Source organism: Triticum dicoccoides, chromosome 6B (assembly GCF_002162155.2).
Source record: "Triticum dicoccoides isolate Atlit2015 ecotype Zavitan chromosome 6B, WEW_v2.0, whole genome shotgun sequence".
In the NCBI taxonomy this organism is placed as follows: domain Eukaryota; kingdom Viridiplantae; phylum Streptophyta; class Magnoliopsida; order Poales; family Poaceae; genus Triticum; species Triticum dicoccoides.
In genome coordinates, this window is record NC_041391.1 from 579809406 (window position 1) to 579821841 (window position 12436).

The 12436-nt window shown below is 47.0% G+C and overlaps 1 protein-coding gene across 1 annotated transcript; it reads right to left on the bottom strand.

Moving 5' to 3' along the window:
* Window positions 1–1362: 1362 nt before the first annotated feature.
* Window positions 1363–2792, bottom strand: LOC119320187 (G-type lectin S-receptor-like serine/threonine-protein kinase At1g34300). Its single transcript, XM_037594293.1, has 2 exons — window positions 2684–2792; window positions 1363–2592 (listed from the first exon to the last, which is right to left on the bottom strand). The coding sequence occupies exons 1-2, from the start codon at window positions 2790–2792 to the stop codon at window positions 1373–1375; spliced, it is 1329 nt and encodes a 442-aa protein (XP_037450190.1). The 3' UTR covers window positions 1363–1372.
* Window positions 2793–12436: the final 9644 nt, after the last annotated feature.

Below are 12436 nucleotides of genomic sequence, written 5' to 3' on the forward strand. Positions count from 1 at the left end.
AAGTCCTACGCGTATAACTAGGTTGGCAATTTTATCATCATAATATAAACTATATGACACAAAAATTATACTGTTTAAAAATAGAACAACTGAAGTTTATATTGGTATATTTTTTGTAATATATGACTTGTATTAGATTGGTCAAATTAACGACCTAGGGGTACGCGCACGCCCTGTAAACTGAGAGAGAGGGAGTAACATATGTGTGGTGTCATGCAACACTTTATTTATTAAGTTGTAGACTCATCTTGTCTCGATATGTGTGATGTTACTCATACTACTAGTAACTAATTATGTTACCACATCACTCTCTTTCTTCATTAATTGCTTGTCATATCATCTATTCTCTCTCTCTCAGTTTATAGGGCATGCGCGTATCCCTAGGTCGTCAATTTGACCAACCTAATACAAGTCATATATTATAAAAAATATATCAATATAAACTTCAGATGTTCTATTTTCAAAACGTATAATTTTTCTGTTATATAGTTTATATTATGGTGATAAAATTGACAACCTAGGTATACGCGTAGGACTTGTAAACTGAAACGGAGGGAGTATTTTGTCTAAATATGTGTGATGTTACCACCTATGTTACTTCTATTGTGGGTAGTCTAAGGCCCTTCCCAATGCTCCACCTTGTACATGTGCTAAGGTTGCCAACAAAGCAAAAAATCTGATATGGCATGCAAGTTAAGAAGAGAGAGAGAGTAGTATGGTGACCCCAGGAAGAAACGGTGCTAAGCACATGTACCTAGGCGGAAGCATAATTCATAATTTTGAGTTTACAACTAAGAGCATCTTCAACAAGCGCCTAAAAACTGGGCCGCGCGCTAAAGTCTGGGTTTTTTGGGGCGCCGGACAACTCCAGCAGAAGCTATAAAACAGTGCGCACGCAAAAAAAGGGTTGGATGCGCGCTGAAAAATGCTATCAAAAGTTGCAAATTTTAGGCGCCGGATTGTGCACGCTTCACAATTTACCCTGCTTGTTCTTTTGGACGCGTATTTTTGGGCATCTACTAAAGCAATGTTGGGTCCGACGCACTAAAAGTGCTATAGTGGCGTGCTAAAATTATTTTAGGGCGTGAAATTTTTATGCACCTGTTGGAGATGCTCTAATTAATTGCATGAAGCTTAGCACCCAAAAGTTTAGCACCTTTGCATTGGGGCTTGAGTTGCTAAGGAATTTAATATACTTAGCACCTCATCTAAGCACCTTTGCATTGGAGGAGGACTAAAAGGGTTTATATTTAGAACCAAAGAGTATAAATTTACAATAACGTTTAACCAATGCCTATGCTTTACGTCTATTCTTCCAAGGAAAAGGTTTCCTTGGGCTTACGGTCGAGTCAGCTGTAGAGCATCCCACAGCTTAAACGATCTCGTCGCTGCCACGAGGAACACCATTTGCCGAACTCGACACCGAGTTCACGGTGCTCGTCCCCGTGGCCCACAGGTTTGCCGCCGCCGGCGTTGCCATGAGATGCTGGAACGGGTTCGCGGGCGGAGCAATGTCCATCTCGCCCTCGAGCATCTTCACCACCACGCTCATCGGCGGCCTCGCCTCCGGCTGCTGCTGCACACACCAGAACGCCACCTCGCACATCCTATGCGCTGCCCTCTTGTCTTCCTCGCACGCGCCGCCAGAACTCGCAACGACTTCCATTAGCTCGCCGCTCTCGTACTTCGTCCACGCCAGCTTCGGGAACCACTGCTGGCTCTCCGGCGCGGCCTCGTCGAAGTTCCTCCTCCTGCCGAGGATCTCGAACAGGAGGATGCCGAAGCTGTAGACGTCGCACTTCTCAGTGGCGTCGGCCTGCATCCACATCTCCGGCGCGGCGTACCCGGGCGTGCCATGCATCCCGGAGACCGTCTTGTGCGTGTCCGCCCGGTTCAGCAGCCGCGCGAGGCCGAAGTCGGCCACTTTGGGCGTGAGGCCGCCGTCGAGGAGGACGTTGCCGGGTTTGATGTCGTAGTGCACGATCTTCTGCTGGCACTCCTCGTGGAGGTACCGGAGCCCCCTGGCGACGCCGATGGCAATGGCGCGCATCGTCTGGAACCCGACGTCGCGGCTCCGGTCGAAGAGGTAGGAGTCGAGCGCGCCGTGCTCCATGTACTCGTACACCAGCGCGCGCACGTCGGCTTCGTAGCAGAAGCCGAACAGCCTGACCAGGTTGATGTGGTGCGTCCTCCCGATGGTGCCCACCTCCGCCATGAACTGCTCCTGCGAGGTCCTGTCGTCCTGGCCGGGGTGGAGGTGCTTCACGGCAACCATGAGGCCGTTGGGCAGCATGCCCTTGTAGACGGCGCCGAAGCCGCCGGCGCCGAGCCGGGCGGAGTACTTGTTGGTGAAGCCCGAGAGCTGCTGCGGGGTGAACCGGATGGGCTTCTCGACGGCGATCTCCTTGAGGAACCGCTCGACGGTGGCGTCCCGTATCTGGGAGTCCGGCACCACGGCGTACAGCGTCGTGCTCCCCGCCGGCGCGGGGCTGGTGGTGTTGATGTTGATGGCGGGGAGGCCGTTCTTTTTGACGCACTTGTACAGGAAGTAGGCTATGGCGACGGATCCCAGGATGCTCAGCACCGAAACAACTGCATGGATGACACGCAAAACTCGGAGTTAGACACAAATCATCTTGAATTCTCGTTCTTGATAGCAGTGTTAGATCTGTTGGGAGCGCACCGACGATGATGGTAAGGAATGAGTTGGTGGTTCTCGAGACTTGTTTGTTAAAATCGTCGTCGAATGATGGTGGTGGTTTGTCAGTGGGGAACGGGAAGGGGGTAGACATGCTGATGAATTGGTTTGCAGTCTGGGGGGAAGAAATGGGTTCGGCAATGGAAGGTTAAGCAAGGACGATTCTGCAGCTTTACATGGGGTTTGGGCTGAAATAGGAGTACTACCAAAAATGCTAGACATACAAAAACTTACACGTTTTTACACGCTCCTTCCATCTAACAACCAATCACAAACCTCTGCCCCCCCTGATTTTCAGGGGGGTGTGCCGCCCCGCTCACCGATTGACCAATCAAGATTAACCATCCTGTAAAAGCCTGTAAATCGTTTGTACGTGTAGCATTGCCGGGAGTACTACTAGCACGCCACCCATTCAACACGGCGAAGATCCTTGGAAAGAACGTAAACGCGTGAAGAAAATCCATGTCAAACATTCGCTGCGAACGGTCAGCTCGATCGGACGCCAATCACGTCATTATAGCTGCAGATTCCGTCCAAGAAATTTGGAATAGGGAAGGTCAAGATGACGCAGCAAAACCCTCACTCTTTCTTATCCTCAGGTGCTTGAAGAATTGGTCAAGACAGATAGAGTTCAGCCAGGCGAAGTTTAATTTTCTTTTTCTTTTGCCATGCAAAAGCTTTACGCGCCGATGTATCAGAAGAAGAAAAAAGAGCAGTTACAGACTATCCGGCGGCTTGCCGCGGTTATGTCACGCATGCCAGGTGGACTCCACCTGCAGACAAGCAAGAGGGCATGAGCGGGCCTGCCGCCATCACTGATGGGCCTGAAGGGCGAGGGCCAGGCCAGTGTCGGGCCGAGGAGTGAGTGCGTGTGTGGGTTGAGTATGGCCTGCGTGCCTGACTAGTTAAGGGGTGCGAGACTAAGAGTATGTGTTATCGAGTAGCACTTGTTGTAACGAACCGAGAGTGAGGCTGATCCTCCTCCTTCTATCCTCACCAACTCCCTCTGCTTCCCTTGCCTCCTTCCTCCCCAGATCCGATCCAGAAGAGAGAATTGAGTAGATTAGGCCTGTTACATCTGGTATCAGAGGTCCAGTCCGCCGATCTGGAGACCGCTTATCCCAAGCCACGTTATCAGACGAAGCAAGAGAAGCACGCGGCGGCAATGGAGGAGCAGCTCGCGGCCTTAGCCAAGGCCGTCAACGGCAGGCGGCCGGCCAAGGAGGCCCGCCTTGACGCGATCCAGCAGTCCCTAGAACTCTGGAGGCCGGCGGTCACCAACCTGCAACAGCAACTCGACGAGCATCGGTCGCAGGTGGGGTGGATCGCTCTCCACCCCGCGTTGGCAGATCCGCAGACCCCGATCGTGGAACCGGTGGCCCACTGCGTGTCGGCCCCGCTCTACGCCGACCCGCGGCACCACGGGCCCGATGGCCACGGCGAGCTACTCAACTCGGGAGGACCGGCACAAGGGGTAGTCACCACCCTCGAGCCGCCTCCGGTCAAGGGTGTGTCCTCTTCCTGATCTATGATTCCTGCATCACCTAGGGGTGGGTTCAGTCAAGGTCAGGGGGTAGGGGGTAGGATTTCCCATGACACACAGTACCCATCTCAGCTGTCGCACTGGGCATTGCCCAAGATGGATTTCCCATCATTCGACGGAGAAAATCCACAATTGTGGAAAACTAGGTGTGAGAAATATTTTGATGTGTACGGGGTCGTTTCGGAGCTATGGGTTCGGGTAGCTACTCTCAATTTCATCGGGAACGCAGCTCGATGGCTGCAACTCCACGAATCACATAGTAACTCCTTCACTTGGGAGTCGCTTTGCTCCTCCTTGTGTTCCAAATTTGGTAGAGAGCAATATCAAGCACATCTTCGGCAGTTCAATTCTCTGAGACAAACGGGTACTGTAGGGGATTACATGCTCCGATTCGAAGAATTGATGCATCACATCCTAGCTCATAATCCAACTTTTGATCCGGTGTATTTTATTACACAATTCCTCGATGGGTTGAAGGGGGAAATCCATTCAGTTGTTATGTTACATCAACCAAAAGATCTGGATTCTGCCTTTTCCTTGGCTACATTGCAGGAGGAACTGATGGAGGCCATGCCATGTCGCGAGTACAAGCGACGGGACGCCGCCAACCAGCGCGCCCCAGCACCGCACCCCCTCTTGGCGATCGGTGCACCCGCGGCGCGCCAAATGCTGCTTGGGTCGCCGACAGCAGCTAAAGACCGCAGAGCCCTCGACGCGGCACACCAACCTGACTATAGCAATCCAGGGCGAGGAGACGATCGGGTGGCCGCCCTCCGCAACTATCGTAGAGCCAGAGGGTTGTGCTTCAAGTGCGGAGAAAGATGGGGACAAGGGCATCAGTGCGGGCCAACAGTCCAACTCCATGTGGTGGAAGAATTGTTAGAACTACTACAGGCATAGCATGAGGCCCCAGCGGTTCGAGAACCAGATTCTGATGACGAAGTTTTGATGTGCATCTCCAAGATGGCTACCACAGGTCAAATGACTCCGAAAACTGTCCGGCTTGTAGGGAAAATCAACAAGCAAGAAGTGCTAATACTTGTGGATTCAGGTAGTTCCCGCAGTTTCATCGGGGACAACGTGGAAGAGCGATTGCAGCTGCCCATTCGTCAGGTGAGCGCAGTGTCGGTAAAAATTATTGATGAGGGAGTGCTTACTTGTTCTAGACTGGTGCCTGCGTGTACATGGGGAACCCAAGGGCAGAAATTCACTACAGATCTTAGGATTCTGACGCCTGGATGCTATGATATGGTTGTTGGCATGGATTGGCTCAAGTCCTGTGGCCCCATGTTGATTGATTAGATAGCGAGGAGTTTGCAGTTCACTTATCAAGTCCAGCTAGTTCAGCTCACGGGAGTGCAGAGAAAGATGCAACATGTGCCAACCATATCCAGCGCTCAGTTGTGTGCATTGGGGGCAAGTAATGCAGTGGCGCACATCGTGTGTTTGCATGCAGTAGGTCCAGATGTGGTTGTAGAGCATATTCCGGTGGAGATACAAGCAGTTTTGGAGTTTCAGGCAGTCTTTGAGGAGCCGACAGGGCTGGCCCCTCATCGAGCATGGGATCACTCCATTCCCATCCTCCCAGGAGCCAAACCAGTGAATATCTAGCCCTACAAATATATACCTGAACAGAAAAATGAGATCGAGGCCCAAGTGAAAGAAATACTCAAGGCAGGGCTGATTGTACCTAGCGCAAGCCCGTATTCTTCGCCTCTATTGCTCATCAAAAAGAAGGATATGACTTGGCATCTATGCGTGGACTATCGTCACATGAACGCCATCACAGTCAAGATCACTTATTCAATGCCAGTGATCGATGAGCTCCTAGATGAACTAGCCGGTTTGTGTTGGTTCTCAAAATTAGACCTCCGAGCAGGATATCACCAGATCCGTATACGCGACGAAGATGAGCCGAAGACGGCCTTCAAAACACATCAAGGGCATTATCAATTTAGAGTGTTGCCGTACGGTGTTACGGGGGGACCGACAACATTTCAAGGGGGGGTCACTACTGGAAATAGCTTCTTTGTCGTCTGCCATGGCAGACGGCAAAGGCATATCCTTGACGCCAAACATCTTTGTCGTCCGCCAGTAGACGGAAAACTGTCTGTTTGAACAGGTGCCAGCAAAAGCTTTCTTTGCCGTCCGCTTCCATGAAGCGGACGGCAAAGGATTGTGTCGTTCGCCATCTGAGGCCAGCAGACGGAAAAGACAACGGACGACAGTGGGGTGGCGTCAGAACCGTTAGGGCATTAACGACGCTCTTTGCCGTCCGCCAGCGGACGGCAAAGAGCTCAGTTAGGCCAGCACTAGGAAGTTTCCACGTGGCCAGCTACGCCGTCCGCCAGCGAACGGCAAAGATTCAAAGGTCTTTGTCGTTCGTCAGCAGACGACATAGCTGACAAAATAGGCCGCTAGTGTTCCCAGTGTCTACAGGTAGTTGCCACGTGTTCTCTTTACCGTCTCCTAGCAGACAGCAAAGCTCTTTGCCGTCATCTAGCAGACGACAAATAGGCTATATATGCCCTGTTTTCATTTATATCCATTTAATTTCCCTAGAATTCACACACATATATACATATTTTTTCTTCACGGGCACAACAGACATATGATCTATGCAACACATAGCTCCATCCATGACAACATATATACATACATAAGAAACACAGTTTCATCCATACATCTTACACTACTATCACAATGTTCATCCAACACATTGTACCATGCATCCATATAACAAGTTCCACATTACTCTTCGATAAAAACAAAAAGAAGAACAAAGAAACAAGCACTCCATCCATGCGCTTCCATATAGTGAATTAAATCTGCAAAATGGGAAACAAGAAAGTTAGAAGAAGAAGAGGAAGAAAACTAGAAGAAGAAGAAGAAGAAGAAGAAGAGTTCTTCTTCTTCTTCTTCTTCTTCTTCTTCTTTTCTTCCTATTCCTTCCTTTCTTCTTCTTCCTTGATTTTCTTCATCTTATTATGTCATTTGTGGACTAAATAAGCTAAATTATGTCATAAATGGACTAAATAGGCTAAATAAGAAGAAAAATGCCATTTTTAGCCAACGTAGCAAATTATGCAATTTTTGACCTAACTAAGCTTATTGTGTCATTTTATAGGACAAAAAGCTAAGTATATGACATTTATGAGGTTAGCAAGGTTATGATGCCATTTACGAATAAAAACAAGTAAGAGGAGGAAAAGAAGAAGAAGAAGAAGAAGAACTTCTTCTTCTTCTTCTTCTTCTTCTTTTCTTCCTATTCCTTCTTTCCTTCCTCTTCCTTGATTTTCTTCATATTATTATGTCATTTGTGGACTAAATAGGCTAAATTATGTCACAAATGGACTAAATAGGCTAAATAAGAAGAAAAATGCCATTTTTGAGCTAACGTAGCAAATTATGCCATTTTTGACCTAAGCTTATTGTGTCATTTTAGAGGACAACAAGCTAAGTATATGACATTTATGAGGTCAGCAAGGTTATGATGCCATTTACGAATAAAAACAAGTAAGAGGAGGAAAAGAAGAAGAAGAAGAAGAAGAAGAAGAAGAAGAAGAAGAAGAAGAAGAAGAAGTTTCTTCTTCTTCTTTTCTTCCTATTCCTTCTTTCCTTCCTCTTCCTTGATTTTCTTCATCTTATTATGTCATTTGTGGACTAAATAGGCTAAATTATGTCATAAATGGACTAAATAGGGTAAATAAGAAGAAAAATGCCATTTTTAAGCTAACGTAGCAAATTATGCCATTTTTGACCTAACTAAGCTTATTGTGTCATTTTAGAGGACAACAAGCTAAGTATATGACATTTATGAGGTTAGCAAGGTTATGATGCCATTTACGAATAAAAACAAGTAAGAGGAGGAAAAGAAGAAGAAGAAGAAGAAGAAGAAGAAGAATTCTTCTTCTTCTTCTTCTTCTTCTTTTCTTCTTCTTCTTCTTTTCTTCTTCTTCTTTTCTTCCTCTTCCTTGATTTTCTTCATCTTACTATGTCATTTGTGGACTAAATAGGCTAAATTATGTCATAAATCTACTAAATAGGCTAAATAAGAAGAAAAATGCCATTTTTGAGTTAATGTAGCAAATTATGCCATTTTTTACCTAACTAAGCTTATTGTGTCATTTTAGAGGACAACAAGCTAAGTATATGACATTTATGAGGTTAGCAAGGTTATGATGCCATTTACGAATAAAAACAAGTAAGAGTAGGAAAAGAAGAAGAAGAAGAAGAACTTCTTCTTATTATTCTTTTTTCTTCCTATTCCTTCTTTCCTTCCTCTTCCTTGATTTTCTTCATCTTATTATGTCATTTGTGGACTAAATAGGCTAAATTATGTCATAAATGGACTAAATAGGCTAAATAAGAAGAAAAATGCCATTTTTGAGCTAACGTAGCAAATTATGCCATTTTTGACCTAACTAAGTTTATTGTGTCATTTTAGAGGACAACAAGCTAAGTATATGACATTTATGTGGTTATCAAGGTTATGATGCCATTTATGAATAAAAACAAGTAAGAGGAGGAAAAGAAGAAGAAGAAGAAGAAGAAGAAGAAGAAGAAGAAGAAGAACTTCTTCTTCTCCTTCTTCTTTTCTTCCTATTCCTTCTTTCCTTCCTCTTCCTTGATTTTCTTCCTCTTATTATGTCATTTGTGGACTAAATAGGCTAAATTATGTCATAAATGGACTAAACAGGCTAAATAAGAAGAAAAATACCGTTATCACGGAGGTGTAGGAATGGTCGGGGCTACGCTAGTGGCAGACGGAGGTGAAGGACCGGTCGGGGTTCCGACATTGGCATACGCGGAAGGATTGGTCGATGCTTGTCGGGAGCCAAGCTGAACCAAAGATCATTTCCAATAATGTCTCGTTAGCATGATGCAAACTGAAATGTGAATAGTAGTAACTAAGGACCATTCAAATCAAACTCACCGTGCCCGCCGGAGCAATCTGGGGCATCGACGGAGGGGCCAGGCCATTTTTCCCGCACATGCTATGCACATTTGGTTCTCACGAGTCAATCACATTAGTTAGTAATGCGAACATTACGTGCATGATTGGGCTAATATGCACAAGAAACGTCCCACGATGAGCTCGTATAGGGCCCGGTGAGATGCATCGTTCCGGTTCCTCTCCTCCTCCAATAGCTTAGTCATCTTCTCTTCCCTCTCCCTCTCCCTCTCCGTCGCCTCCCTTTTTGCCTCCTCCAAAAGCGGTTGGGTCTCTCTTTCTCAACCGTTGCCTGCAACACATCACTCCTTGTTAGCATTGTAATCATCGACAGACACAATGTAATGGAGGAAAGGTCAGAGAGTCCATATAACTAACCGCCACGGCGAGCTCCACGGGCCGTGCACGAGGCGTTATCTCAGGATCAAAGCTACTCAGGCGCTTCTTGATCTGCGGGATAGTCTTAGGACAACGTATCAGTCCATGACCAATGGATTGAGAGCCATGGGACCTCCCGCCACTAGATATCATCACCAGCTATGTATCAAAAGGATCCTGGCTCGGGTTAAAGTCCTCCCCTTTCCTCGTCTTTCCCTCGTCTCTGTACTTCACAAGCTTGTGGTGGGAGGAGATGTTGGTGAAGTTCTCTAGATGATCTAGGTCAGACTCCGTGAATGCCTTGGCCTTCTTGTACGGGGCCATATGGGCCATGCCATAGAGGTCGAACAGAGTAGGCACAGGCTTCTTGTGGTACTGCGACTAAGAGAGAGGAACAAAATATTAGTTAATTAGGGCTCAAGCTAGCATTAAGAATGATATTACTATGTAAATAAGCCATTTGGAGCTAAGAAAGGTTATTATGTCATTTTCAACGAAAATAAGCTAAGTTTAGGTCATTTTGGAGCTAAGAAAGACTATTATGCCATTTTTGACCAAAGTATGCTAATTATGTCATTATTGAGCTATCCAAGGTAGTTATGCTAATTTTTAGCTAACTATAACATATTTACGCATTCTATAGAGCTATCTAAGGTTATTATGTCATTTTCGAGGAAAAATAAGCTAAGTTTAGGTCATTTTGGAGCTAAGAAAGATTATTATGCCATTTTTGACCAAAGTATGCTAATTATGTCATTATTGAGCTATCCAAGGTAGTTATGCTAATTTTTAGCTAACTATAACATATTTAGGCATTCTCTAGAGCTATCTAAGGTTATTATGTCATTTTAGAGCTAATTATGTCATGAATGAACTACCTAAGATTAGTTTATAGAGCTATCTAAAGGTTATTATGTCATTTTAGAGCTAAATATGTCATAAATGAACTATCCAAGGTAGTTATGCCTTTTTTTAACTAAGTAAGGATATTAAGTCATTTTGGAAAGGATAAATGCTACCATGAAGAATTAAATTGCATGAATCATGTAGCAAACCACATAACCAGTTATCCCCGTAATCAAACAGGTTGGAGCTCCCTTAATGGTGTGGCACACCTTCCATTTGGTTGCGCTTATCCTTGGCCCTTTGGTGTTCGAGCCACCATTGGGGAGAGCACCACGCATCCACCAACGCCTCCCAACAGTCCATCTTATAGACACACCATCTCGGGGGCACCTAAGTGAGTCAAGAGAAATTTCAGCTCTACGAATCAAATCAAGAAAACTAAGTTCAAGGCCTTAAGAATAGGTATAATTACTGCCAAGTACTTCTCCCTACTTAGAAACTTGCTGCGACACTTCTTCTTGGCCCTCCTAATACCCTGCGAGGCGTAGTAGTCTCGAACGGCCTGCACCCAAGCCTCGTGCCGCAAGTTCTGATGTAGGCGCTTGCACTCGGCTTCGACAACCATAGTTGCGGCCTCCTGTTCTCCGTCTGAAACCCTATAGAAGGTCTGCAATCAAAGAAGACAACAATGGTTAGTACAATCACTAGCTAGGTAGTGTTCATTTTTAATTATATAAAGGAGAAATTACCCAAAACCGACGAAACACAATGTCGGCCACCGTCTCGCACGCGACACCGGCGACCATCTCCCCTGGAGGGGTCGGGGCAATAGAGTACAACTCCCAGCTTAGTGCTAGCTGTGGAACCTGACCCTCACCGGGCATCGTGACCCACCTAGGGAAGTGATGTCAGCAAAGCGTGCCAAGGACCTGGTTGGGCCTGCGGACACCACGGTCACGGGGGTATACCTAGCCCCTGCAGTATGACAAGGCCAACACATTAGATATTAATTTGAAGGAACATGAAGGCAAAAGGTTAAAAAATAGTAAATGCACTTACTTCAACCCTTTAGGCGCAATCAACCACCTCTAGTCGGGGGTCGTCGGCACGGGTGGGAGCTTTGTACAACCACACTTGTAGACCTTCTTGCCCTTCTCAACCAGCTCGTCGTTGTTGTAGCTATCATCTGAAAATGTGTCCTCGCTACCATCCTCTGGGCCACTAGCCTCCGGAGTCTCGTGGGAAGAAGACGGCGGGACCGGGGTCTCGTGGGAAGAAGACGGCAGGACCGGAGTCTCGTGGGAAGAAGACGACGGGACCGAAGTCTTCTGGGACGAAGACCCTGTGACCAAAGTATTCTGGGACAAAGACCCCGTGATCGGAATCTTCTGGGACGAAGACTCTAGGACCGGACTCACGTGGGGCGAAGGATCAGTGACCCGAGTCTGGTGGGGCGAAGGATCAGCGACCGGAGGCTCATGGACCGGAGTCCGAGACAGGGCCACATCAGACAGAGCAGTCATGTGGTCGGGTGAATCAGCTGAGGGTGGCGGCGAGGAAGGCGTGGCAGCCTTCCTACCTCTCCCGATGCCACGTCCATCTCTACCAGCCTTCTTCGTCCTCCCCCTACCTCTCCCAGTCGAAGTAGAAGCGCCCGCCGTAGTTGTCTGCATACTATCTAGCAGCGCTCTCGGGAGGGGCTGGGGTGCAATAATGGAACCACCCCTCACAGTAGCGCTCGCATGAGGCTCGGGGTGCTCTGGACCCTTGCCCACCATCCTGTCAACACCTGCAATGACAAAAAGTAAACGAAATTAGTACAACATAAAAAAATTGGATACCTGACATGAACATAATAATATGTATATAATTGAGGCGTATCATCATCATGAACATAATAAAAATACACCCGATCAACACAAATATATATGATGTTTTTGTATCATCATCATGTCCGGGGTCGATCGGGGTGTCAGGGTGTCGGGGTCGGGGTGTGCTGTCAGGATGTCGGGGTGTG